General features: G+C 41.7%; 2 protein-coding genes across 2 annotated transcripts in view; both read left to right on the forward strand.

Moving 5' to 3' along the window:
- Positions 1-27,998, forward strand: part of LOC133441826 (neprilysin-like) — a 466,475-nt gene that overhangs the window by 296,458 nt on the left and 142,019 nt on the right. The gene's annotated exons all lie outside the window — the stretch shown is intronic.
- On the forward strand, positions 107-27,852 carry LOC133441824 (rho guanine nucleotide exchange factor 26-like). Its single transcript, XM_061719491.1, has 15 exons — positions 107-307; positions 735-2,268; positions 2,949-3,000; positions 3,124-3,266; positions 5,280-5,336; positions 5,761-5,921; positions 8,154-8,306; positions 8,469-8,598; positions 9,104-9,178; positions 10,750-10,839; positions 11,896-12,050; positions 16,765-16,974; positions 24,649-24,719; positions 25,679-25,783; positions 26,122-27,852. The coding sequence occupies exons 2-15, from the start codon at positions 835-837 to the stop codon at positions 26,262-26,264; spliced, it is 2,979 nt and encodes a 992-aa protein (XP_061575475.1). The 5' UTR covers positions 107-307; positions 735-834; the 3' UTR covers positions 26,265-27,852.

The raw sequence follows: 27,998 nt of genomic DNA on the forward strand, positions 1-27,998 counted from the left end.
CTGTTCTTCTTTTCAATTCCCCCTCTCCCATTTCTCCTCCTCCTCCCCCTCCTCCTCCTCCTCCTCCTCCTCCTCTCTTCCTCCTCGCGATCAGAGGAATTCCTGCGCGCTCAGCTGTCCAGACTCCAGTTCGGTGCTTGCGAGCGTTCAGTTCACATCGATCACTAACTTCTGTGGCTTCAGCTTTGGTGGTCCGCTAAACTCCTCATTTGTTTGTTTGTTTGGTTTTTTTTCTCCGCCAAAGACTGTGTTTTTCCGACAGCACAGGTACAATGACGGTGTTCCCCAGCGGACTGAAATATTAGAGGTAAGTTGGACTTTAACCTGCCGTGAAATTGCTTGGCTTTAATAAGGAATCTCCAGCACATTAATTTAGCTTTTGTTGCTGTTTTGGTGATATTTGCACAAAACGCTGTCGGGTTAAAGGGATGAAAACAAAATACAAACTGCTGCAGCATACTATTGTTTTCGTTTGCGTTACAGTGATTACAGTGCTTGTTTTCTAACAATATTTTGCCAACTTTGTGCTAATTGGGGCAGTTCACCACAGTGAGCAAGTACAAAAGGACTATGATCCGTTTCCACTGGCTTGTCTTCTTTATGCCCAACTTCATGGCAAGTGTATGTCTTGAGTCCAACTGCCACTGAATCCCTGTTAATGAGTAAACTTTGGGAATTGGGACAGTGCTCTGTGCTATTTGATACTGACTAGTACCTCCTCTGTTTGTCTCCAGGACGTATCTGCTCTCTGCAGGGTGGAGGTGTTTGCACGGCACCGTGACCTGCAAGTTTGGTCACAGATAGTGGATAAACATATAAAGACGTAAAACAACCATGGATTTTGGCAATGATGTAGATTTGTCTAATAATAACATCATGCCTTTGTGGAAAAGACGACCGGAAAACAATAAAAGCCCCCTGGGCTTGAGTAAGCCTAAACCTCGACCCCTCAGTTATCACGTAAATGGGGCCACGACGACTAACTTCCCAGGGGAAGACAACAAATGTGCCTTCACTCTGAGCCAGCCAGCTGAGAGACTGGTGGTCCCACCCCTGTGTTTGGACAGCAGGAACACTGCAGTGTTAAAACATGTTTTACACAAACCTTCGAGGAAGAACCGAGTTGTACGGAGCATCAGCATCGGGCACCTCTCCAGCGGACGCTTCTTACTGTCCAAATTTAGATCTGAGGACAGTAGATCTGCTTCACTGGACAATAGAGTGTGCAATGGAGGTTGTGACAGGGGGAAAACCACTAATGGACAAACCATGTGGCCTGAAAAGCATCCCCGGGACATCGCAAAACGTCTTTCCAATTCCCTCAGTCTAAATTTACAGAAGGACCAGATTTCTTTTGGGACCAACTCACCCCAAGTTGCTCCTCTCAGCTGTTCCTTACTTCCTCTGTCATCAACTAACAACAACCACGAAGAACTATCCTCGCTTTCATCCGTATCCAGCTCCTCTCCTACATCACGTACCGTCACGCCTTCCCACAGTTCCAGCTCCAGCATCCTCTCGCTCTTGTCTTTAAACTCCTCAGACCCTCCAACCCCTCGCTCCCCATCACCAGCAGAGAGAGGGCAGCCAGTGCTAAGACACTCTCAGACATCCTCGCCTGCATCCTCACAGGACACAAGGCATGTCTCTTCTTCATCTTCTTCTTCTTCCATCTCCTCACCATCACTTTCCCCATGTGCCTCACCGGCCCCGTCCGTTGTCCTCAGCACCAACAGCCCTGCTGCTCTGAAGATGGGCACCCAGCAACTCATTCCCAAAGGTTTAGCAACCGATATTCGGCAAAGCAAAGCACCACCCGCTGGGACGCAGAGTCAAGGCTTATCAGGGCTGCTTGGGTTGGAGCAATCCAAACGAGCATTAAAAACTCTCAGTATGGTGGAAACGGGAACCTACTTTTCTACAGGAGGGGGCAACACTGAGTGGGCAGATGGAGAAAGTGACAGCCCTGGGGCATTAAGGAGAGGCTTGAGGAGTACGTCTTACAGAAGGGCAGTTGTGAGCGGAGTAGACATGGAAGATCCGTCAGCAGACCAAAAGAACCACCGACTGTATGAGCCTGTCATCAAGGGGCTTGCTTCTGATAATGCATCGTCAAAGGTTAGTCTCGCGAACCCCGGCTCCAACAGCCCCACTAGTCCCGTAACAGCCAAGACTACAAGCCTTGGGACACCAAAACCTGCCAGCCCCAGGATTTCAAAGTGCCCTAGCCCTAGGATGGAAACGATTAAAAGTGATGGAAAAAACAAGGTTGGTAAATCTGTTGCTCTAAAAAAAACATGCTTATGATTTCAAATGCCATGTGCTTGTATAATCCTTGAACAAACACAACATGAACAAAAAATGGTTTACTTAGTTGGAAGAGACTAGGAGCCGTTTGAACGTTATCATAAAACAGTTTTTACTGTAACTTCTTTTTCATGAGAAAGCGATAAAATGTCTTGTCAAGCGATAGTAATAATTGTAACATTCTAATGGGTGCAAAGACAGTTTGAAGTCTTGAGTGAATTATTCACAATCCCTCTAATAGGTTTATGCACCGCCTGTAAACAAAGGTTTCTTTGACACAGACTTTGAGAATAGGAGGGGGTTATGGCTCTAAATAATCAAAGTGCAACATAGGCTGACTGTTGTGGAAACAACTTGGAAGCAGGAGACATGAGGACAAAGCTGTACAAGGAAACAATTTATATGGCTGTTGGAAGACGTGATGTAGTTGGACTCTGTGCCCACACATACACACTTAAATACACGACAGCTCTGTAATTAGACGGGGGTCAGTGAAGTAGGTCACCAACAAGAGCACAGACAGTTCATAGACAGGTGACAGAGGTACAAAGGTCAGTTTATTCTGAGTATTTCTTTCCCTTCTTGCTTGCTCCCTCAGAATTTGGTAAAGTCATTATGTTGGCGTCTCATTTTCCTTTCAGAGTCCAGATAAGAAGAAAGTTTTGACCAGTCAGCGGACCTTTGACAGTGAGGGTGAGAAACCTCCATCTGTTTCATCTTTACCACACTATTTCTTCATGTTCCTCCTTTACCATCTGTTCTCCTTGCACTCACGGGTTTCTCATGAAAAAAAATCTGTATAAAAATACATTTTAGAAGAAGAGCTGTACCAGAACTACCAGGAGAAGGCGTTGCATAATGACTCCGACGAGGATGCCGATTCCAGGGATGTCAAACCTGACAATGGCATCGTGGTGCAGTACAGACCCATTCGTACCTCCTGGAGCCAGCTCAGCGTGGTTAGACACATCACACATCAACACACACAAACACACAGAGAGTTGTGTTAGCTTGTATTTGTTTTCCTGCACCTTTTTATGCCCTTTCTCAACACACTGCGTACATATGCTCCTGGTGCTGCGGCTGAGTAGTCTTGGAATTCTACTTCTCTGAAGAATGCTGTCATTACCAGTTTGGCCAGACTCCATGCCCATCCTCCCACAGCTTCTCCTTCCCTTTGCCCCTCGCTATGTTTACCAGGGACTGCAGTTCTTCTAGGACTTGGATGAGCTTGGAAGCAGACAGTCAGCCGGAGCCACAGGAAGTCTTGGAAGCAGTGCTGGGCTTAATGCCAAGGTGTTGGCAAACTCCACTTGCTTGTCAGACTGCAAATATGCTTAAAATGCAGCCTGCAGGGAGAAGTTAGGTGGCTCCGCATTGCATAATATAGTAACAAATTGGAACGGAGGGGCAGAGAAATATACTGGAAGCGAATGAACGAGTTAGTTTAAAGCATTCCCATCTGTTTATTTACTTGTTGTGTAAGTGTGGGCGTAAATAGGGTTGATACAGATGTAGTTAGAATTGGCTGAGAAATTGCTGGACATTTACAATGACTTTCCAATGAATGGAGGTTAGATAGAAAATAGAGAGCATCGTTGTGTTTAAATCAGGCCCTACCTATGTGGTATGAGCACTGTGTGGCTTCCTACCAGGAATCTTCTGATGTGAACTCGCACTGACATGCTGGCAGGAGACTGTGATTGTCAAAGTGTGACACACTGTTTACCTTTTATCTTAAGAAGACCAGAAGTACAGCTTTTTAACAGGTGAATCCCGCTTTTATGACAAATCCCTCCTCGCTCAGTTCCACCCGTCTCTAATGTGCCTCTCATTATCTCCCAGAAATGTAACTGTTCCAGAAATTACCGTTGGGAGTATCAATAGGTGTGGCTTAGTGGGAATTCAGTCTACCCACAGCAATTTGTTTTGTACAGATTTCAGCAAAGAAGCGTTTTCATTTTATAAATGTCCTTTGCATGATGACGTGGTCAGGTTGCACTCATTGAGCACAAACTAGAGCATGCTCGGCTAGCGCCACAGGGTGCATTGTTGCCATTTCATTTTCAGCAGTAGCAATAACCATCCATATGCATAGGGGAGTGGAGATTTGTGATCGATGAAAACCGTGATCAATAAAAAGTCTTACATCTATGTAAGAGAACTTGAAATTAAAAATACAATGATAGATTATGGATCTGCCACAGGTTAGCTTTGTTCTCAGTGTTTGCAGAGGACAGCCAGGCAGTTACTCCTACAGAAGCGATACTGCTCCAAGAGGAGGGGGCAGTATCACTTCCTTGTCTTTTTATAACCTAACAGGATGAGAAGCTAGTGGAAGTTTGGAAAAATAAGCATTCAGGATTTGTTCCCACTCGTGTGAACTGGAAGTATGATGTGGATGTGCCCCCGGTGGTATTAGCTGTATGGGATGTGGTGAAACATGAGAACCATGCATGCTTTCTACTCGGCCTTACTTCTCTCCACCAGAAGCCCCAGACTGATTAAATCAATAACGTCCACACCGAGCCCATTCTGAAATATTGTTTTGTTTCTGTCTTAATCAAATAACTGTGGGTCAAAGCTCAGCAGCAACATTTCACTTTTCTTTTTACTGTCTGCTGATGGTTACATGAGACTTTTAAAGTGAGCACTTGAGCCCGGGGTTTTACCTTTTTAGATTGGATACAGAGAAATTTCCTTTCTCTGTATCCAACCTATGCCTCTTCTTTCAGTGATGATCTTTCTGTTCCCATTTTGTGTGTCGCTTTCTTTATGTGAGGAGATAACAGTCTCATGAAAACAGCAACTAATCACATACATGGAATAAACAGAGTCCCTGACTTGGAAAAACAAAAAGCAAATCACAGTATAGTCATATGAGTATGACTTCATATTTGAAAGGTTTATCTATTTTAAAGCATTTCTTTTAAACGTATTTTTACCTTACAAATCTTACATATTTTGTTTAGGTAAAGAAAAGTGGCTTGTCCAACCAGATCAGCCAAGAGGAGCGCAAAAGGCAAGAGGTAAGATTTGTATCCTACTCTTTACTTCGACTTGTATAGTTTTGGGCATGATGTGTAAATTAGGAGTAATCAAGAACTGAAGGAGTAAAGCTGTCCATTTGGTGTTTTTAAATTCCACCATAGCACTAACAAAGAAAAAAACACAGGAAACGTGCAAATTAAATGGATTGAAATTTATGGGAGAAATAATACAGTAGAAATAATAATTTAAGTTTTTTGAAGACGGAGCAAGCAGGTTCATAAGTATTCAGATCTGTATGGTTTTCTTTAACATTCCAGAGATGACTGAAGTCCACAGGTATGTGAGACAGGCAGATGACCGAGCCCTCTCAACAGAGCGTCCCGCTGAACTCAAACCCACTGCGATAACCAAACTCTAAATTTCTTCCTTTCATGTTTCATCCCCCGTTGCTTTCTCTCACAGGCCATTTTTGAGCTCATCTCGTCGGAGCACTCATATTTTCACAGTTTGGAAATCCTGATCCGCATGTTCAAGAACTCCGTGGAGCTCAGCGAGGCTATGACCAAGACTGAACATCACCATCTCTTCTCCAACATCACAGATGTCTGCGAAGCCAGCAAAAAGTACGTTTGCTGGTGAATTATGACGACAGTTTTTTGTCAAGCATGCAACTACTTTATGAAAGATGCATCAGCAAAAATGTGCTGCATTGAGACCACAGTACGAACCTGTCCGTCATCATTCGGCGGTGTTTGTGTATTGACTGTTTTTTAAAATGAGATTTCTGGCAAGAGTGGCCGTGAACTTCCAATGATCTGATAAATTGCTGGAAATACTCACTCACTGGAGACTTTGAAAGCTGAGGCGGAGGAAATTTGTGCTGCCTCAGCAGTTGTAGTGCTGGACCAGATTTTTTATTTTTATAAATGAATGACAGAAGAATTTGTGGCCTACATAACGTGTTCTTTCTCAGGCTGATTTGTGAAGTCACTTTTAGATGGGAATGCATCATTGCATGAGATCACAACTATGAAAATGTCTGCACAATGGCCTTGGTTTTTGTCAGATATAGTGGACATCATGGCAGCAGTTTTCCCCTGCTTTGCTTGCAGACATGCTTCAGGGCCCTGACTTCACTTAAACCTTAGATCAGATCACTTTATGTCCACATTGTACTGTATTTTCACACTACGACAAAAAAACAACAATAGTTGTGTCCTGCAACAGCATGGCAAAATAATAAACAAGTGATTATTTAGATCTTGGGGTACAATTTTAAGCTTCACCAAAGGCTTGCAGTAATGTTTGAGCTAATGATGTTTAGCATGAAATGATAAGGCGTGAACAGTCCCATTGCCTAAGGATCTAGTTCTCACAGACACAAAGCAAAACAAAAAAAACCAAAAGAATGTATCTTTTGCAAAGAGTTTCAGTGTGCGTGTGCTTGCAGAGCATTCAGTTCTTGTGCAGCTGTTTATGACATTTGCTCAGTTGTTCCATGCCACCTTTTAGCCTCCTCCTAAAAAGAAACGGCGTTTACTCCCAGTGTAAAATAAAGCATTGTGTGTTCTACGTCTTACATTCTGAACCTGAATAAGTATACATTAATATCCCAGTATTTCTACATTTGTGCTTATCATATTACCATATTGCATGGATGGTGGTATGTGTAAATTCCTCAGATATTCCATCCTGTGTTTAGACATGCTGTAGCCCATCTCACTCACCCACTTCTCTCATGCATATACACAGGCCACACATGCTAGTGTGGAACTATACACACCACACCTCAATACTCAGGGTAACAACAGATCTCAAGATACAACGCAGCTTACAGCACTGGTTCAACAAGATGTTTTCCTTGGAAGAGGGAAGTCTTTGAGTTCAGGCTCTCAAAACAAAAGCTGAATATTTCTGCCAGCAGGCTCCTGTGAGGTCTGTGTGTAATAGTGAGTGGTTGTTGAGTATTTTATACGCAGGTGTAATGCAAACAGAACTATTGTTTGCATTTGAGTTCTACTGCAGAATATGGCCTATCCTCAACATACCGCATACATTCCCACCATGTAGGTAGAGCCCATAACCCTGAAGGTTAATAAAGTTTGTAGTTTTTAAAAAGGTTTTGGAAAACCCTTAAGTTTCATTTACCGTATATCCTTGAACAAGGGCCAAATTCTGCACATGTCATTCTGCACTTTTTGTCTCAGCAGGATGCACAGCCTGAATTTTTTGCAGCCCTGTTTTTAACCATTTAGACATGGACCAGAGGGCAGGACCAACATGTGGGATTTTTGTTATCTTATGTGCACACTTATTTGAGACGGTAGAGATCAAAGAGTAGCAGGTCAGGCATGGACACAAGGTTACATGGTCACAAGAAACATTGCTCCCATAGACTTCCGAGGCACAGTCTGTGTGTCTGCGGTGCGTGTGTGTCTAATGGGTGGGGATGGGTCGGGGGCCTATATTTGCTTTTTCAGAAGAGCTCAAACCTACTCCAAGGGCAGCATCCTGTGTCTGTTCATAAGTTTCCTGTTTGTCACCTTGGTTAGGGCACGCAAAAACAATTATTCTCTTGATGCTCGACAAGTGGTGTGTCGTTAAACCGGCCATCTGGTGGGGCTCAGGAAGAGAAAAGCCTCTGTGTTATGGTTAATGGTAGGCTGTGTCTATTTAGAGTGTCAAAGAGTTCCGTTTGTGATCTTACAGTGAGTTTGGAGGTAAAGTCTTTGCGTTCTTGCCTTCCTGAATCTTTATCCATCATCGTATCCTGTGTTTTATTCCCTTGGGTATGACTATATGTGTTTTTCAATGTTGAATTAAATAATTTGAATCCCACCACCACCTCTTCTTAGGTTCTTTAAGGAGCTGGAGGAACGACACCAACAGAGCATAGTTATCGATGACATCAGCGACATAGTTTTCAAGCACGCTCAGTCGAACTTTGATCCTTATATCACATACTGCTCCAATGAGGTCTACCAGCAGAGAACCCTGCAGAGGCTTGTGTGAGTGACCGAGCAAACACACACAAACTTATGCTCTTATGAGACCTTCCCTGGATTCCATCCAGGTCAAATAACTCTTCCTCCATCTTCATTTTTGAGTTCATCTGTCTGTGTATTGTCATTACTTCTATGACTCCGTCTCTACTTCCTTCCTCCCTGCAGGTCCAAGAATCCAGCTTTCAAGGAGGTACTGACTCGGATCGAGGGCCACCCTGACTGCAGGAATCTCCCAATGATTTCCTTCCTCATCCTGCCCATGCAGAGGATCACTCGCCTGCCCCTGCTCATGGATGTGAGTGAACTCATGGCGCACAGTAGCACAATCTTTGGAATTACAAGACTTTGACTGTTGCACAACCGTCTGTTTATTTCCACCTCCCTGACTCATTCTACACGGGTGTGTTCTAACCTCGGAGGGATTTGTGTGACCTCACATCATTCCTTAATAATCCTAAATGATTAAGCTCCACTTTCCTTCTTTTAATGGCTTTTTTTTTTTCTTTTTCACTTTCGTATTTCCTTTGGCACCTTATTGTTTTCCTACTGTGCCTCCCTTTCTCCGTTTGCTTTCGTACTTTTATCCAACTCCCATCTGCATCTCGCAAGTCTTTTTATTTTAAATCTTAAGAAATGCTCCTTTCGATTTCATTTATTTCCCTGCTTATGCCCTTTTATCATGCTGCTGATAAGAGCGTGGTGTTTTGTAGCTGAAATGGGAAAAGTGGGTCATTGTACGTTATGTTCTTTTTGCTTTGTTAAGTTGTAATTGATGGAAGTCGTGAATCACTGTTTTACAGACAATTTGTCAGAAGACACCCAAAGACTCCGAAAAATATGAAGAGTGCAAGAAGGCTTTGCAAGCAGTCAGCAAGGTCAGTGGGGTAGTTAAAAGATCAAAAGGCAGATTTACTATCCAGCACAACTTAGTGGTCGTAAGTCATAAATGGCACCTTTGAGACCGTCCAATTTTGCAGCAAAATTTCCAAAAATGCAGTCATCTACAAACAAAGAAGATGCTCATTGATGATTATCTGGAAGCTGTAATTTACTAGTAACACAGGCAGAGCAAAACAGTCCTTAGAAGCAACAATTCAAGCTAACATAAAATAGTTGAGATTAAACAAAAAAAGGTTGTTTTCACTACTACTACTATGTTAAGCATACTCCTTTATGGACATCATAAGGCTTCACTCTTAATTTTGAAGGAATGGACAACACACATAAGTGAGGAGGTGTTATTAAATCTAAACATGTAGGCAAATAGCAATGATAAAGAAAAACCTTTGAAAGTTATGTAACAACCAAATATCACAGCAGTTTACCTGTCAACCACATATCTGTAAAAGGCTATCAGAAAATTAACACGTGTGAATATAAACCTGCTAATGCATCGCAGCCTCCTTGATATTTTGCTTTTTACAGAGGGGCCACCGCATGTTGAAAAATGGTTGAAATCTAACAAACCCAGAGGAAATCACAAAGGGCTTCAGAAAGCTTTGTTGTAGACAGTGGGCGTTGTTTGCGTTGAATGTCGCAGATTTCCTCCAGCCAGTGTTATGATGTTGTTGGGAAATGAGCGTCCTCGGACAACATTTTGTTCTGACATTCCAAACAAATCTACACAAATGGAGGATCCCTTCCGTTGTGATGAATTTAGATAATGTCCATTTCAAACGTTTTACTCCAGCGAGACCGGGCTCACAAATGAGATGTTTTGACCTGGACAGGTTGGACCGTGACTGACTGAATTTACCCACATCTTCATGTTTGGGCAGTGAGTAGTGCTGGAACGTTCTTGTTTTAGTTTTGAACGCACCAAATTACAGATTGCATGTGGGGGAAAGAAGGCATAAATCTGCCCCCTGTCAGTAAATTGGCCTTCCTTTGTTTACTTTCTTAAAAATTTGAGAACTTTTAGAAAAAATTGAGTACCCTTTTCTCACGCCAGTATCAACTATGACAAACAGATGAACCTAAGCTACTGTTATCTTTCAAATAGTACATTTGATAAAACCAATTAAGGTGTGCCAGTCCAATTACTAGATGATACCTTGAAAACAAAATCAGTGGTGTATGAGAGTTGAATCAGTTTTCATTTATTATTATTATTATTATTATTATTATTATTATTATTATTATTATTATTATTATTATTATTATTATTATTATTATTATTATCAAAAGTATAACTCTTTGATAGCGAAGCACCTGGATGTAGATAGACAAATCTTCAAGTTTATTTGAATAATAATTAAAGTGTAAAGCTTTCCATGTGTCTACAAAATGCGCTGCAATTAGACGTGGGACACTGGTGAATAAGGACAAACTCTAATGGTGAACTGAATAAACCTGCACTGTTGTATTTTAATATAAAAGAGCAGATGGAAAAACCTGCTGTTCCTATATGTTATGCTTCAAGGTTAATGCATTTGTGTATGAGCAGGTGGTACGGAAGTGTAATGAAGGCGCTCGCAGGATGGAGAGAACAGAAATGATGTACACCATCAACTCACAGCTGGAGTTCAAGATCAAGGTATGCATGTGGAAAGAAAAGCTTTGGATATACACAAACAACATTCAGTAATAACAAGACTTAAAATTGGCCCAGTTTTTAGTTTATTGAAATTATAGTGTATTCAACAGTTTGTTTATTATATGTCCGAGCTGATGTGTATCCACCGAGACTATTTGCATCCTTCATTGACCACTGTCATCAGAAAATGTCAAGTCAAAATGTCAAATCAAAGCGATATTAAACTATTTTCCTCTTTTAACTCTGAATTAATCATCAATGTGTTTAGGATACCAAGAATGAGTGTTTGGAATATTTTCATTGATGAGGTCTTTCACTGAGAGGGTTGCAAGTAAAGTCGTAATTCCTAACTGCTGTTAAACACTGGTTTTCAGCCTACCAACCGGGCAAAATGACTTTTTTGTAAAATAATTCATGACGGAGTTTCATGGCCAGTGCAACAGATTGTTGACTGTTAGATTTGCTATTTACCTGTTACTGGCAGACGAGATTCCTTGGATCCTGCACACACGGCCCTGACTGATCCATGCTTATGTCTAACAACTGACACAAACATGGAGGAATAGGAGATAATTTGGGGGGATTTGGCCTTTTTATTTTCCTCCAAGAGTCAGATGTTACCACTCTGTATTTATTAATTGGTTTTCTCCAAATCTTAGTGTGCAGGCATTGTGTATTTCCTGCTTTGAATTGGTATTTATCTATGTAAATATGTAAAATAATCATACTATGAGGCATCTATTTGTACAAACATGCAGTTGTAGTGATCCACAGTTTACACACTACTGTCACTCATTTGGCAAAGAACTTCAGACACTAAACACAACGTTTGGCAGCCTCAAGTGTCTCTAAGTAGTGTGGGAAAGCTTTGCTGGGACATTTGGGATTCACAGATGCCAAGTGGTCATATTCTCCGTCCACATACTGCAGCCAGCTGTTCACGCATGCACAAGCATAAACTGTGATAAGGCATTTCCCAACAGCCTCGGCATTACAGGCATTTTTCAGTTTCTCTGTTTAATTTATTGTCTTCATCTGCTCCTTCTCCTACTCTAGCCTTTCCCCCTGGTCTCATCCTCCAGATGGATGGTAAAGAGAGGGGAGCTGACCGCGTTTGTGGAAGACAGTGGCATCTTCCTCAAGCGGACGTCACGGCAGCAGGTCTATTTCTTCCTCTTCAATGATGTGCTCATCATCACCAGAAAGAAGAGGTTAGTCTGCTCCAGACTAATACAGCTGTAGCTGTCGGACTGTACATTCCAGCTTTGCATTGGATTCATCTGGTGTGACATTGGCCCTGGCCTGGAGGCACTTCTCATAACTAACCTGTGCTGACACGTCCAGGGTGAAACTGTAACCATAAACCTGTGGCTTTCACTGCATGTGACAAAGAGTCTGGGTGCAGGGCATGTAATTTTGTCTTCTCCATTCTCGTGTTTGAACTTGATTCAGGAAATAAGCCTGTTCAAAAGGGGATTTTTTTCAGTTGATGCTGAAAAAGGAAGTCAAAAACCTAAATTCAGAAAACGAAACAAAACTTGCCCTGAGTCATTATCAGTAGTCTTGGGAGGATCTGTGACATGTTTAGATTTTGCAGTACAGAAGCAGATATATATATATATATATATTATTTTTTTTCTATGCTGCTTCACTTCTTGGCGGAGGTGTTTATTAGGCTGAGCAGGTTTAGATACCTGAGCCCGCCGACATCTGGAATCATGAATCCTTTGTTTTTTCTGAAAGTTTGTTGAAGTTTCAACACATCCTGGTTCCATTTTTCTGCCGAAGCTGTGACACCTTTATCGGTATAATTCCTGTCAGTGAGCCTGCTTTCTCCGTCCCCTGTCCCCTGTCCCCTGTCCTCCGTCCCCTTACTTCGACTTCGACGCCCAAAGCAACACCATAAAACCTGAAAGAAATATCCAGAGGACTTTCTTGAAATGATGTGGTTTTAATTTGCGTGCGTGCGGGAGCGCTTGCATGCATGTGTAATTTTGCCATAAAAAAGGGGGGGGGTAAAAATCCTTTCCTTCCATTTCCTTGTGTGTCTGGAACTGATATTCCCGCCACTTGTGGACCGAGAGTTCCCAAGAATCACGAAAAAAAACAACAACTAAAAAACTCTGATATTTTTCTGGGAAGCTGATCCTAGACTGCAGACTCCAGCAGTGTGTTGTCAGGACTGTGTTTGCAAGAGGGATTTGGGAAAGGGAGTACTCCGGAATCAGGGCGCGTATTTGTGCGTGTGTGTAACTTTGAACGGGAGAAGCTGTTATAATATTGGTTTGTACTGTGGGGAGGACTGGATCCGTGCTGTGGCACGCTACTTTGCTGCACTCCATCTGCAGTGATGAAAACAAAGACTGGCCAGGGTTGCCGAGGGTCAGCCAGGTACCAGCAGGTCACAAACGCTGCCAGTCATAATACGCTAATAACTCTTTCCTGTGTCATTATGAAATGCAGCTCACTGAATGTTGTTACCAAATGCAATAATATTGTGTGATTTAATCCACTTACTTTATTCCAGGCTTTCTTTTTCACAAGTTTAGTTTTTTAGAAATATTGTCAAGTGGAGGAAGGACACAGATAGAAAAAACAAACATATTAATGACTTTTGATTCTTTTGAGGTGAAAGTGTGCTAAAAACTAATCGTAGTCGTATCTGATTAGTGTCATTAATCAGTATAGTCACATATACTGTATTTGTTTCTGCTGTGTTGCTTTGAGAAAAGTTCAAGACTTCACTTTAAACTTAAAAAAACCTGGAAAATGGTAGATAGGGTCTTGTTAATCATTCATACAATAATCCCCAATATAATCAGTGCAGCTTTTTGTTGCTGCCCTTTAACAGCTATTTAAAAATTTAAAAAGTATTGTAGTCTGACATGCAGATAACTACCACTTACGCTTGCATAGCTGATATATTTAGTATTGTTTCAACAATGTTTATTTAGCAAGGCGGCTTATTTTAATAGCTTAAGACTGGATCTGAGTTGGCCTGGCTGATGGAAACCGGGCCCGTATGAGTGGGTTGCTGTCACGCACCAGAAGTGTTGATGTGGTGTAGTCTGGTTCAGAAGAACACTTACATAAGACACCAGCTGGTTCCTCTCTCTTCCTCACATCCCTCCTTTTCCTGTGAGAGCGCTGGGCATCACCAGAACTTTAAGGTTTCACTCTTTGTCTTATTTTGCTGTTTTCCCACCATCCTCTGGCGGTTTCATTTATTTTTGCATTTCCTAAATATGATCCTATCACGTTCCCAAGTCTCGAAGCGCAACACCCAGCCATGTGCGTACATGTGCGCGCGGTGCATTTGTTTGTCTACGTGCTTGAACCTGAGTCCTATCTCACTATCTCTCTGAGGATTTGTGTCAGTGCTTCTTGTTTGCTGAAGTCGGAGGTGTACATTAGAAAACCAGAAGCTGGTACAGTCCTGATAACATTCACTAGATGCCTGTGCTATCTCTAACCAGGGAGGGATTTTCATACCCCAAGAAGATGTTTATTTCTATCTAATTTAGATGGGATGAGGGGCAGACTAGATCAATTATACGGGCAGCACCTCACTGCTTTGTGTCAGAGTAGGATATTGCATCAATTCCCTGTCATCACCACTCTAATATTATTAGTATGTTTGTAAAACGGTCCTTCTGCTGACACACTCTGATGAAAACTCACTCAACAAGTATGCAGTTTCCACACCCAGCCCATCCCCCTGCATCATACAAATGGCATTTCTAACTTTTTACCTGCCAGAAAGCTAATTACCTTAACATCCAGGTAATTAGATCAATAAATTGAATCAAGTGAGAGTAATGTGTAATTTTAGGACGTGCCCTCGTTTGGGTTACATAAATTTCTGTTTTTACGGTTGCCTGAAGGAATTTGTGTTACAAACAGAATTTGGGCCTTTACAGCTCAAGACGGAGTTATTTGATTTATGAATTACATTATTATGTAACAATAAGGTTTGTAATAGAATGTAATAGATTTTTTTTTTTTTTTTTTTAATAATGAACAAGTGGGTATTATTCTGCTAAGTTAAGTATAAAGCATTTGTTCTTAGCACTGTAGATAAAACATAAGCAGTTTGTTTTTTTTCAACCATTTTGATCTTAAAAACATCTGACCCCTATGATCTGTTTAAAAACTCTTAAAGCCAGTTTATTCATGTCTTTAAATCTCATACAGTGCTGTAATTCCATCGAAAAGGGTCAGATATTACCTTTTCAAGTCCCAGTGCAAGGTCCTAAGCAGACGTGTTGATACAAAGCTGAAATAAAATAAGGAAGGTGGTGATTCACACCTTCACCTCGCAGCAAGAATGCAAATTATGACTGGACAAACATGCATATTTGAATAATTAGCTAGTTTGTTCATGTGACGCCTGGTCTCCCGACCTGCCCACCTCCCCTATTCCCAAAAGCACATTGTAAAAGTAATGTTATGCGGTCAAAGTCTTATGGACCGGAGAGTTATCAAAATGCTCATTAAAAATCCTTATATAAAGTAGTAGTTGTATTCCCAGACTCCCATTTCATCAACTCTCTGAAACTCACCATGTGTGTGCCTGTCGCTGAAAGCTTTCCCTCCCTTAGAAGCCAGATTTTTTTTTCTGTATGGCCAAGGTCCAGAAGTCTGTGAGCTGCTGAAGCACAAAGCAAACCCATGAGGTACATGGAGTACAACTCACAAGCTGCTCACAAGCTGTACTGTCTGTGCTCCGTGGTTGCGCTCTGCCAGCATAAAGAAATCCATGACAAGCTGATGGCTTTCACTGGGATCATGGAAATCATTTTTGCCAGGTTATTTAAATTCGTGGCCTTGTTTAATATGACTTTTGAAGTTGTTTATATCTGACATTAAAACAAGGACAATTGTACAAATGTTCCTTTTTTAAGGATCATGAAGGCATCTTTAGTGCAAATAGCTCTTATTGCATCTCACTCATGCACAGGCTGGTTTGTTGAGCTACTTGCTTTCCAGTTAATTCTCAGATTAGCTTTTAGTTTCAGGTTCAGGGAAACAGGACGTTTGCGCCTGTTTTTCAGAGCAATGTGAAAACCCCTTTTCTTTTTTTCCCAGATTCAGTGCTGTGTGAGCAGTACCATGTCTCACAATCAATTCCAGATGTTTTCGACTAACTTATGTACAGCCACACACAGAATCATGTCAGTGCTCACGTACAGGTACTCCTGGTGTATAAACGTGGGATGGGAGTAAGTGAAACCGTTTAAGGAGCTTGGATTCAGTCGGCTGCATATTTGGACTTTTGTGTGGCACAGAATACGAGACAAAATGTGACATTTGTTTTATCAATTCATCATAACAGTTCTGTTTATTTTATTAGTAACACAATTCATTTCTTTTGAATTACTATTTTGAAAACTATAATTAGTTACACTTGCAGTTCAAAGCCAGTCTGTTCATGGTTTCACCTTAAAATCAGAAGATTAAGTGTTCAAAGTCTCTAAATTCGATTTTGCAGTCTGGAATACAACAGAGTGGATTAGACCTTCAAATACAGTATACTTCCCCTGAATTTCCCGCTGGTTCCATCAACATTTCCATATAATTTTATCATATTTTGAATGACACTTTTCAGCTTGGCAACTCTTTCTATATAGAAGATACTTTTAAGGGCGCTCTGCATTACCGTGCAACCAGAGCACTTGTTTACCGTTGATTGATGAGAAGGTTATATTGATTTGATAATCCTTCTCTCCCAAAACCAGAGTAAGAATATTTTATTTGCACCCTTTCAATAGAAACAGAAGTCCACCTCATACAGCCTTCTCAAGAAATCTGACTTTATCTCATTTGAGTCCACGCCACTGAATGACAAACAGATTCACCATCTTGAAATCATTAAAAGAGCCCATCTTATTTAACATTTGTGTCTTGTCTTCATTTTCCTGCCAGTGAGGACAGCTACGCCGTGATAGACTACGCCCTGAGGGACCAGATCTGGGTGGGTCTGTGTCAGCCCCAGGATCTCAACCTGTCCCCCGTCAGGACCACGGCCAGCATGCTGAGCCCGCGGCAACCCTGCGCCAACCATCTCTTCCGACTAAGTTTCCATAGCAACTATTCCGGTGAAAACGTCGTCATGATCCTGGGCACGGAGCTGCTGTGAGTGCTTTATTATGTAACCTTTGTCCCCACTGATTGTGCTTGTTTTTCTTTCACTTACGTTTCAGTTACAGATTCACAAGGCATAATAATCAGCAACTATGAATAATTTTTCTATCGCCGTTATGAGCTCCTGCGTCGTTTCACTAGTGCACTGCTGCATGGAGGACTCGTGGCCTGGGTTTGATGTGTTGATTTTCAGTTTAGATAGCTGGACATTATTCGCCGTGAGTAAAAGCTTACATCAGGTTTCTACTCGATTATCTTTTTTTCATGTGCTTCAAAATGCCTTTTAACTTTAAAGTAAGTAAATCCCCTCTCCCCTCTATCCGTGGCTCTTATTTCGTATCTTCTTTTCCGCCATTTCAAGTCACAAGGATATTTTGTTACATCTACTCTGAGGACAGAGCCTAAGCCTCATCGTTGCTGTTTATGTGACCTAGGAAATGAAGTTTATTTTTCCATTACATGGTCGTACTGTAAAACAGACCGGCTGCACCAGATAATTGTTTTCTTGACTGTCTTCCAGTCGTCTTATCCGACCAAAGCCAACTGCCTTCGCTTAAATTTGTAACATGTGTAGCCTAAATGCTAAGTCACAGATCAAACCTAAAAATACAATCAGCTGATTTAAAAAGCCTTAAAACTTGTGTTTGCAGTTTGTAGCCGACTGCGTTGGTTCAGTTCAAACCAAACCAGTCCACCCCCCCCTTAAATCCATCTCTCTTTGTGCAGCAATTAGAGTGAAGAGTGAGGACGTTCAGATTACATAAGCCGCACATGCGAAAGAGACCTACTGTACCCCTGTAATTATCAGCTATGGTTCAAGGCCCTATTGAGAGGTGCTTTCATGAACAAAAGCCCAGTTCCTCATCATTCACAGGCAGAGAAAGTCCCCTTATATTCTCAATACAGAAGTTGTGGTTTTTCACTGGAAACAATGTTTTGTGTGAAAAAATAGCCTCTGTATAAAACACTGCCTTTAAAAGTCCATATCGCTGCATCACAGTATATCTTTAACCTTGTGTTGTAGGCTGCAGGGAAGCTCAGGAAAGTTGGACAAAACCAGCATCCCGTCCTTTAGTCTTGGTGGACTGAGCCGTGTGTCATTTAGCATAGAAACAAATGTGTACAGAGCGCATAGACCCTTAAAATGGTTAAGTATGATTGATACCAGTTTACATTATTGGCATTACTTTAACAGTAGAACAAAATGATTCACTCTGAAAGCTACACCTAAACATTTTCTCTGAAATCAAAGCTTTCCATTAAATTCTTTCATTTTTCTAAAATACTCGCTCCACGCTCTAAAGATAAAGTAACATTAGATCATACTGAATCTGGCTCCACCTGCGGAGACATGATGTAGACTTCTGTCCAGTTGTCTTCTTCTGTCCAGTTGTCTTCTTCTGCGCTGTATGAGCTGTTGTGGAAAACCCCAAAACTCCCACTTTACGCAGTATTTGGGGCCCTTGTCTGAGAGTGTGTGTGTGTGTGTGTGTGTGTGTGTGTGTGTGTGTGTGTGTGTGTGTGTGTGTGTGTGTGTGTGTGTGTGGTGCTTCATTCACCAGAGTACTAAATGAACTAAGGAGGACGAGGGGACCCTGGCAACTGTCCAGTGTTACAGTGGTTTCTAGGCTTTGTTTAAGTAGTTGCCTAGCAACAGTCCATTGCTAAGTGGGATGTTTCCCACGACTGTGACCTCCCCCTTCTATGACTCCCCACCCCCCAAATCCTTCCTCATCGCCTGATGTCTCATCTTTCACACTGCAGCCAGTCTCTGCTCTTTGATTCTGATGACCAGAATCCTTTTCTTTTCCTTCATCCGTTCATCCATTCATCCCCTTTCAGTGAACTAACTCAACATGGCACAACAAGAAGCGCTGTTACATTAGCGGCGTCTGTAGGAGTTTAATGAAGCAGAGCGAACAAATAAGGATAGGGCCTCAGACAACTGCTGTTACAGTGGACGTTATGATGGCTTCAACTGGGAAACCTCTTCAAGCATTTCAGCAACTTTACCTTTTTTCATTCTTGTCAAGTCTGTACAGTAAAATGTTTTACTGAGTTACCAGGTAACCTCAAAGTCGTCTTCAAAATTCCGATAAAATTCTGATCCAATCGACAAATTCTTTAACCTTATAGTCCAAAAACTAATTGCACTAATCAGAATTTCTGACAAACTTCTTGATTCATCACCGAACATTTTTAGCGCTAAATTTAATGTATTCATTTAAATCATATGACCTGTCAATAAATATAACAATAAAGCATAGTTTCACATAATTGCTTGATGAAGGATACATATTCATTTATAACATCAATTGCCTGTTCAGATTAATTCACTTAAACATTGTTAAAGTAATAAAATCCAACAATCAAATTATGGACAACAACCGACCTTCAATTACTTCCATCTGCTGTTTCCACCTCGTATCAGCTACACTGTTGTTTTTCTGCCTTCTGAATTTGCATCAACCCTTTCATGTTTTGTATCTTTGAAACTCATTCCATGCTGTTTCTTTCTACTTCTTCTTTCTTGGTAATGTTATGTAATAACTAGGATCTTCCATTGCAAACTTATCACAAAATAGCGTCCACAACCACTGATCCCTCTTACATTTAGTTTTTTACAAAGTTACTTGAAATTCAGTCAATATTCAACACCTGTTTTGATGCCTTAAGACAAACTTTCAAAGAGTTTGCATCAACGTGGGAGTCGACCAGAAGGTTAGTCGTTCCCATGAGAATCCCAGTAATCATTCTAAAAACTCATTGGGTTTTCAGAGTTTGTCACAAGAACAAAAAATAAATAAATGTTACCTTCGGCGGACGATTTCAAAGAGACTACACTGTTTGCCAGAAAAATAGTGAAGCGGCAAAGAAACATGCGAGTTTCACATACCAGCTGACCACATTTAAATGAAAACTTGAGTCGCATTTGACCAACTTGTAGTGAAATTATGAAAAGCTATGTGATTTTATTTAAATTCCATCCATCGATTATCTATACTCACTTATTCAGGGTCCTGTTCAGGGAGTTTATTGCTGCTCTTTTTTTGGTGGAAGGCAGGGATCCACCATGGAGGGGTCATAGGTCATTGACAACCACACACACTTTTATGGACAATCTAAACTTACCACTTAACTTAACATGGATGTGTTTGGACAGCGTGAGGAAGCCAGAGTAAAACCCACACAAGCGCAGGAGAACTTCATGCTAAAAGGTTCCTGGAATCAACCAGGAACCTTCAGTGCCACTTTGAGTGTGATGTCCTTCTGGACCCATTCGAGTTTTATGAATACCCAAATGTCCCAAAGGCAAGCAGCTGAAAAAGCTTGAAAAAAAACCTCAGATGCGAGGAAAAGCGTAAAACAGTCCAAACAAACGGCACCTGGCCAGCAAAGTTGTGAGATAACAAACAGTTCACAAACTTTGACCAAACCTTTAGCATCACTGTGCCCAGGCTGTGTATTTTTATCTTTAAGAGGAGAGGCCTGTCAGCTGATTTAGTTTGAGATGCAGACGTGCAGGACTTCTGTTAATAAGTGTCAGAGCAGGTTATTCGTCACCTTTTGCTTCCATAAAAACAAGATTACTGCACAGAAAGCCAAGCGTCTCTTGTGTATGCTCCTTCCTGTATTGTTCCCTCCACCACAACGTGCACCACAGGTCGACTTTCACCGTGAAATTCCACACATTTCTACCACAGACGGGTCTTTTTTTGTTTTTTGTTTTGGACATGATACTGTAGAAATTGACTTTTTCTGGTTTTGTCAGTGCTGTTTCTGCTTTCACTTCTTCTATTTGACCCGTAGGCTGTTGGGATACCTTTATCTGTGTACCGCTGAAGAACTACAGAGTCTGCATGTGGATCTTTGACCTTTTTAATGGCGTAGTGCGTCAGGAATTCACATGGAGACCTGGACTGGAGATGGCATGAAGATATATGTGAAGCTGGTCACCAGTTTTCCTGGATTAGCTGTTGTCGTCCTCTCTGTCGCCTCTTCGTTGCCATGTTTCCTTTTTTGTACATTTTTTTTCTTCAGTGTTTGCATGTCTGTATGGCTTCCTCATGACCTTGTTGCCATATCCAGAGCCGAGTCAGTGAATAGCTCCTCTCTGTTCGTGGAACAGAGCAGCTACACAAGTCTGCAGCAAAACAGAACTGGTAGCCAGATGAGCAGCTACGACACAAAGCAGCATGAATTACGTAACTCTCTCGGCCAGACGAGGGGCTCTGGACGTCTGTGGCATACACTGAACTGCCATTCAGAGTTATATATATTTCATGTCCTTTTGTTTAAAGGGGGCCTATTATGGCATGTAATATCTATTTTAAACAGGCCTTGAATGTCTTAAAAACAAGCTTTTGGTTTTTTCTAAATAAATTAGAAATTCAGCCACTGAGCCATGTCTTTATCTTCCCATTCTCTAACCTCATTATCTATGTGGGATTCTGAGTGGGCGGGGCTATGATAATGAAGCTCTGTGCTGATTGGCTGCCTGAATGACGTGTAGCAGGGGAGGGCACAAAGCCTCTCCGGGCAGAAGAGCAGCCGGCTGCGTACACTATTAAACCGTGTCCTAACTGCATGCGATGCGAGCGAGCGTCAGCAACAAAATCAATTCCATTGCTTTATTTTCTATTGGACTGTCCTAACTGTCCGCAGCGACGCAGCGCTGCGCCGTTTTGAGCTGAACATTTGTCGAACAGCCTGCTTCTATTTTCTTCCTGTCGCTCACGTTGAAAGCCGGTTGAAAGCGCTGTAGGAAACAGTCATGGATGAGGAACGGCTGATCCAGTTAGTTGAAATGAGAAGTTATCTCTATGATACCTCCTCATTTCACTACAAAAACCTCAATAAAGTGGCAGCTGCTGGAGGGAGATGGACAGAGAGCGTCTGATGTCACGCAGTGCGATGCGATAGTCGGACGCTCGCATGCAGTTACACAGTGTTTAGTTGTGGGCGTGGTTTGCATTTTGGTTACGTAATGAAAGGGAGCAGAATCTGAACGGCTCGTTAAAGTCACATCACACTGAATGGCTCATCCGGGCGACTGTACAGACACTACAGAATTTGCTTGCTTTCCTTCTCTTTGGCAGGCTGAGGGGAGACCACTTTATATATGTTAAAGCAAGAAAAAAGGTCCCTTTTAAATGTTAACGTACAAGTTTTAGATGAGAATTGCTCCCTTCACCTGGGAATCTCCCTTTAATGTTTCACTTCAGCCAGAGAAAGCCCATATGTTTGTCTAAATTAGGAATCGCAACCAGATTGCACCTTGTGGAAGGAGGAAACAGGAGAGGGGCTCCGCTGAGAGTAAACAGACTGGTGGGAAGGAAGAACAAGAGTGAGAGGAGGCAGGGATGACACAGAAATGAGATGGAAACCAGTGGTCCAGCAGTGGTTTTAAGTTGTCAAAGAAAGGAAGGAAGGTGAAAAAGAGGCAGTCATCACTCTCCATCTCCTTGGGTCAAAGAGGATTCAGAGTCTCTTCTTTCAGAGGTGAAACATGAACCCCTTATGTTAGATTTATGGTCTCGGCATTCTCTTGTTCTTTAAGACGAATGTTAAAAGTCAGAGGAAGCTTCGCATCCATGAATCCCTCACAGGCCTCCAGTCATTTAAAGTCATTTAAAGGTGAAAGAGGCCAAGCACCTGCTGTTCGTGCACATGCGGTGTTCACATGCCACGCAAGCCTCAATGCATCTCACACACATGTTGCCTGCTAATGCCCGTCCTCGAAATGTTAAATTCAAGATGAACTATTTCAGCTGTTTTGCGTGGAAGGCGACCTGTCGTGATTGTGCGTGCACATGTATGACGGTTGGCATGCCGCATGCGCTTCCAGCTGTCAAGAGCGATGACGAACAGCTGCCTTTCCCACAGAGCAGCTCTAATGAATGTGAAGAATTCCCACATTTGGAGCTGAGAAGTTAAGATTTCAGCTGAAGACCACATGTGCAGCGAAGCCCAAAACATTCAAAACGGTGCCAAATCCTGATTATAAGTTTATATAAATCAAAAGTACGGTTGTAATAATTAATGCTGTTGATAAGTAAAGATTAACTATTTTTGTCTCAAACTCTGTACCAACATTTCTTACTATATTTGTCCCTTTTTTTTTTCCATTTCCTGTGTGAGCAAATATATTTGGTTTAAATCAAAATAAAGCACAGGTGTCAGTAGTTTTGGTCTAAACCAGGGGTCGGCAACCCGCGGCTCTAGAGCCGCATGCGGCTCTTTAGCGCCGCCCTAGTGGCTCCCTGGAGCTTTTTAAAAAATGTTTGACCTTTTTTTTCCTTTTTTTCTTCTTTTTTTCCCCCTTTCTTCTTTTTTTTCTTTCTTTTTAATCTCGACATTTCGACTTTTTTCTCAACATTTCAACTTTTTTCACGAAATTTTGACTATTTCCTCGACATTTCAACTTTTTTCTCAACATTTTGACTTTTTTCTCGAAATTTTGACTTTTTTCTCAACATTTCAACTTTTTTCTCGTCATTTCGACTTTTTTCTCGACATTTCGACTTTTTTATCGACATTTCGACTTTTTTATCGACATTTCAACTTTTTTCTCGAAGTGCATAATGAAAAAAAAAATCTTCCCCCAGTTATAACTAGATACATGCAGCATGTGTTGCCTTCATTCTAAGGCTTATAAAAGACTTTTCATTTTTTGCGGCTCCAGACATATTCGTTTTTTGTGTTTTTGGTCCAATATGGCTCTTTCAACATTTTGGGTTGCCGACCCCTGGTCTAAACGGATTATCTTCCTTTTCATCAAATCATCAGCAAAAATATATTTCATATCCAAAGGTTACACTTCACTAGTCATGCCATTGCAGCGCGGCACGACGATGGCCTCTTTAGTTAACGAGTTTGCTCAAAGTAGCAGTTATAAAAGTCTGCTGGGATTTTATATTGTGTAATTTAATGAGCGGGGACACCGAGCAGCATTTCACAGCCTTGGTGACCTACAACATTTCTGAATGTCGGGCAAACGGCGAGAAAGCAAAATTGAAGTGTGACTCACTGGTGTGGTCTGTGGAAGAGCGTTTGAACCCCTGGTGCGGGGCATCCACACAAGCAGCCGTTAACTGTTCAGACCCACAGTGCTGAGTCACAGAGGGCCTCAATAAACCCCCTCCGGTTCATTTCCTGAAGCCCCCCATCCCCCGTTCTACCCCTCCCTCTCTGGCCTTTTCTAAATCCCTCAGGCGCAGGTGAGGTGAGATACAGTTTCATGGAATCGGACCTGTGCACATCCACCCGCCTAGTTTCCCAGGCACCTGAAAAAGAGGACGAAAGCAAAAGCGGGCCTGTCCTCTCATGAGAATATCCACCTTTGTGCTCTTTCTCTCTTCCTTCATTCTGCCTGAAAACACCTCCTGTTCTCTCGTTCTGACTCAGGACAGGGAAGAGGGAGGGAATACAAAACTTGCTTGGCAACTGCATTGTTTGTTTACTTCAATAGTCCGGAAGTTGCCCTTTTGTTGCTGCAGGTGTTACAAAGGAGCTGCTGAAATCAGATCAATTAGCCACATTTAACTGTAATCTAATCAGGACCTGTCTAGGGAGTTGTTTATGAAATACTGCATTATGTTCTGGCTTCTTTTAGTGACTGAAAAATGAAATCAGATGTTCACGCAGTGTTTAATCTCGTTTCAGGAATGAGCGTGCACGCTGGATCAGTGCTCTGGGCCAGAACGACAAAAATCAGAAGAGTCAGGACAGAAGCGGTAAATTGTTTCAATCCCTCCTTCAGAGCCAGCCTGCTGTTTCTGATACGCCTCATGCTCCACCTTGTGGTTATTTCATGGAATGGCAGCTTCCTCGTTGGGATTTCAAAACTTCTTCTCACTGCTTTTGACTTTTGGGTTTACAGCAGTACTCGAGTTGAGGGGGGATGAGGGGGGATGGCATCCCCCCTGAAATAAAAACAGTCAAAATCATCCCCCCTGTAAAACTGCCATCCGCCCTTTCCATCACTTATGTCATTTCATCAATGGATGTGGTTTTACTGCTATTTCAACATTTAGAGTCACCACCAGAAAAATAACACCAGGAAAATAACTTATTTGACAATTTTCACCTGTTTCAAGTAAATTTTCACTTGAAATAAAAAGGAAAATCTGCAGGAAAAGATTTATCTTCTTATTACAAGCAAAAAAATCTTGTTCCACTGGCAGATGTTTCTACTTATTTCAAGTGAAAATCTACTTGAAAAAGGTGAAAATTGTTGTTTTTTCCAGTGATGAGTCTTGTTTTAAGTGTAATGAGATTTTTTTTATTAAAATGAGACATTTTAACTAGAAATAAGACAAATATTCTTGTTAAGAGTTTTTGCAGTGATCCATTTTACTTATCCTGTGAAGGACAGAGTCATATTGATAAGTTCAGAAAACTGTTTTTTATTGTTGTGTTTTGATGTATTTGATGTAAGCCCAGTGGATATTTAAAGCTTACAGAAGGCTGCATTTAACTGCTGCTATGTCATTCCTGCAGTATTTCTGCAGGTGTTTTGGTCACTGCTATTATTTGTAATATATTATATTATTTGTAATCAGCACAAATTATCTGTCCCCATATGATAAAATCCACCATCCCCCCTGATTTTATTTTACAACTCGAGTACTGGTTTACAGATAATGTTATATATCTTCAGCTGATAAATGGAAGTGTGTTTTTGTTCTATCAGCATTCATGCAGGTGGAGGTGATCAGGACTTACACAGCGAAGCAGCCAGACGAGTTGTCCCTGCAGGTGGCTGATGTAGTGCTGGTCTCACAGACTGTGGAAGGAGGTATACGCTTATAGTTATAAGCTCCTACTTTCTCCTTTTTCCATTTTATTTTCTTGTTCGTCCCATGCCTTTACTCACGATCTTTGATATTCCTCAGTGTTTACATTTCAACAGTTGTGTGCACTTCTATTCACTCTCCTCCTCTCCTTTTTGTTACCCATCTCTTTCATTTAAATGGGCCTGGGTGTGAAGTTCCTACATCTACTAAAAAAACATGGAAGAGTATGGTCATTTCAGTGGTGACCATAGCAACCAGTTTCTTCTTTATGTTAAACATGAGACGGCATGAAAACGTGATCTAACGCACAACTCTATCTGAATCCAATTTCTCTTCTCAGGCTGGTATGAAGGCGAGAGACTGCGTGACGGGGAGAGGGGATGGTTCCTAGCCGAGTGCGCCAAACCCATCACGTGCCAGGCCACCAAGGAACGCAACATGCAGAGGATGGATCGCCTGCAAGGCCTGGAGACTAATGTGTGACGGGAGAATTAGCCGGCTTCCTCAACCCCAGGAGGGTTTTCTGAACTGAGCGCCTGTACACACCAGTCACACGCTTTTACAGCACTGAACTCTGACAAATGAGTTGAGATCAGTGACCTGCCATCGAGAATCAAGCAGCGCTCTGTCGGATCCCTACAGTGGGATAAAGAGGAAGCGGTTATCCCGCTCAGCATCCACCTGTTTGAGTCTGTAACCGTCTATAACCAACCCAGAGAAGGAACAGAGATTTGTGACTGGTCTCTGCGTGGGTGAGGTGTTTTGACAGTGGGATCTGTCATATTAATCCCCCTGCTGACTGTAAAACTTCACACTCACAGCAAGAAGGGAAAAAAAACCTACAGATTTCAACACCCTGCCACCTGCAGATCTGTTGGTGTGAAATATGTCAAATCTTTTTCAGGAATAGTTTTTGAACACGGGGTTCACTGTAAGCGGTAAAGTGGACCAATTAGTGTGACATCGAGTGCAGCCTGGAGGGTGTGTTAATCTCAGGTTACGTGATGAAGAATTGTTCCCTTCACCTGCCATACAATGTCATCATTGTTTATATATACAATGATCACATATATAATTCTTTTTAAGTGATGATCCAATATGGTGATATCTGCAGCTGGATAAACTCCCATTAGTGGTTCAGCAGCGTCTCCTTGATATTAATTACAACAAGAGCTGCAACATGTTGCATTCTGTAGAAATTCTACTCATCCAGGATCTGAGCACCGTGTGTAGACATAATTGGACAATATTACAAATGACATTCATCCAGCAGGAGTGATCTCTCACGGTGTCTGAAGGGTAAGGAGAATCCTCTGCCTCGCTGGTGTTCACCAGTTAATGTCAGCACTGTGAATCAGAGCCTACATTTGTGTCACAAGTATCGTTATTCTCTCCTTCCATTCAGTGACTGGGACGGCCAGAAATAGCACATACACTTGCCAGAAATGCTTACGTCTTTTTTTTTTTTAATAAATTTTTTTAAGGATATATATATATATTTTGATGCTCTTGAAATTACTGTGTGGACACTGATGGTGAGACCAGAAGAAGCGAGCGACCCCGTGCTTTCAATTTGATCGTCCAGCGTGAGTCATCTTTTCAGCGTTGCCCTTCAAAAGGAAATAAATGGCTCAGTTAGAGGATGGTGATGACGCCATATATCAAGTCCACTGCTCTGGAACCAGCTTCGATGAGCGCAGCTGTTGGACTAGACAAACTGAAGTTCGGCAGTGCCGGGAGGAGCACCAGCGTCCACGTTTCCACTTCACATTAGCACTCAGGGAAATTTGATACCACATGGGAGCATGAACTGATCTGGTTTCAATCATTAGCACCCCTTGCAACTCTTGTAAATAATTTGTTTACTTGTAAATATGTAAAAACAGTCTTATCTGTAACGTATGTTTTCGTAAATAGTTTTATCTTGAAATAAATGTCATATATATTTTAATCGTCTGTTAATAAAATCCATTAAATCTGTCATTCACTAATGATTGCAGCTTTTATTCCTGTAATATTTGAGATGATTAATCTGAAGCCTAGAGATGATATTATGATAAATGTATCCATCTGCACCTTTTCCTGGCCATTTCTAAAACATCGGCTTCTCTCATAGGAGAGCTTTTTTTCCCCTTTTTTTCTGTCCCCGTTCAAAAAAAAAAAAGTCTTCCATTCGGAAGCTTGAAATATGTCAGGGATGTCTTTTTGTTAATAATT

This window comes from Cololabis saira, chromosome 4, assembly GCF_033807715.1.
Source record: "Cololabis saira isolate AMF1-May2022 chromosome 4, fColSai1.1, whole genome shotgun sequence".
Taxonomy (NCBI): Eukaryota; Metazoa; Chordata; class Actinopteri; order Beloniformes; family Belonidae; genus Cololabis; species Cololabis saira.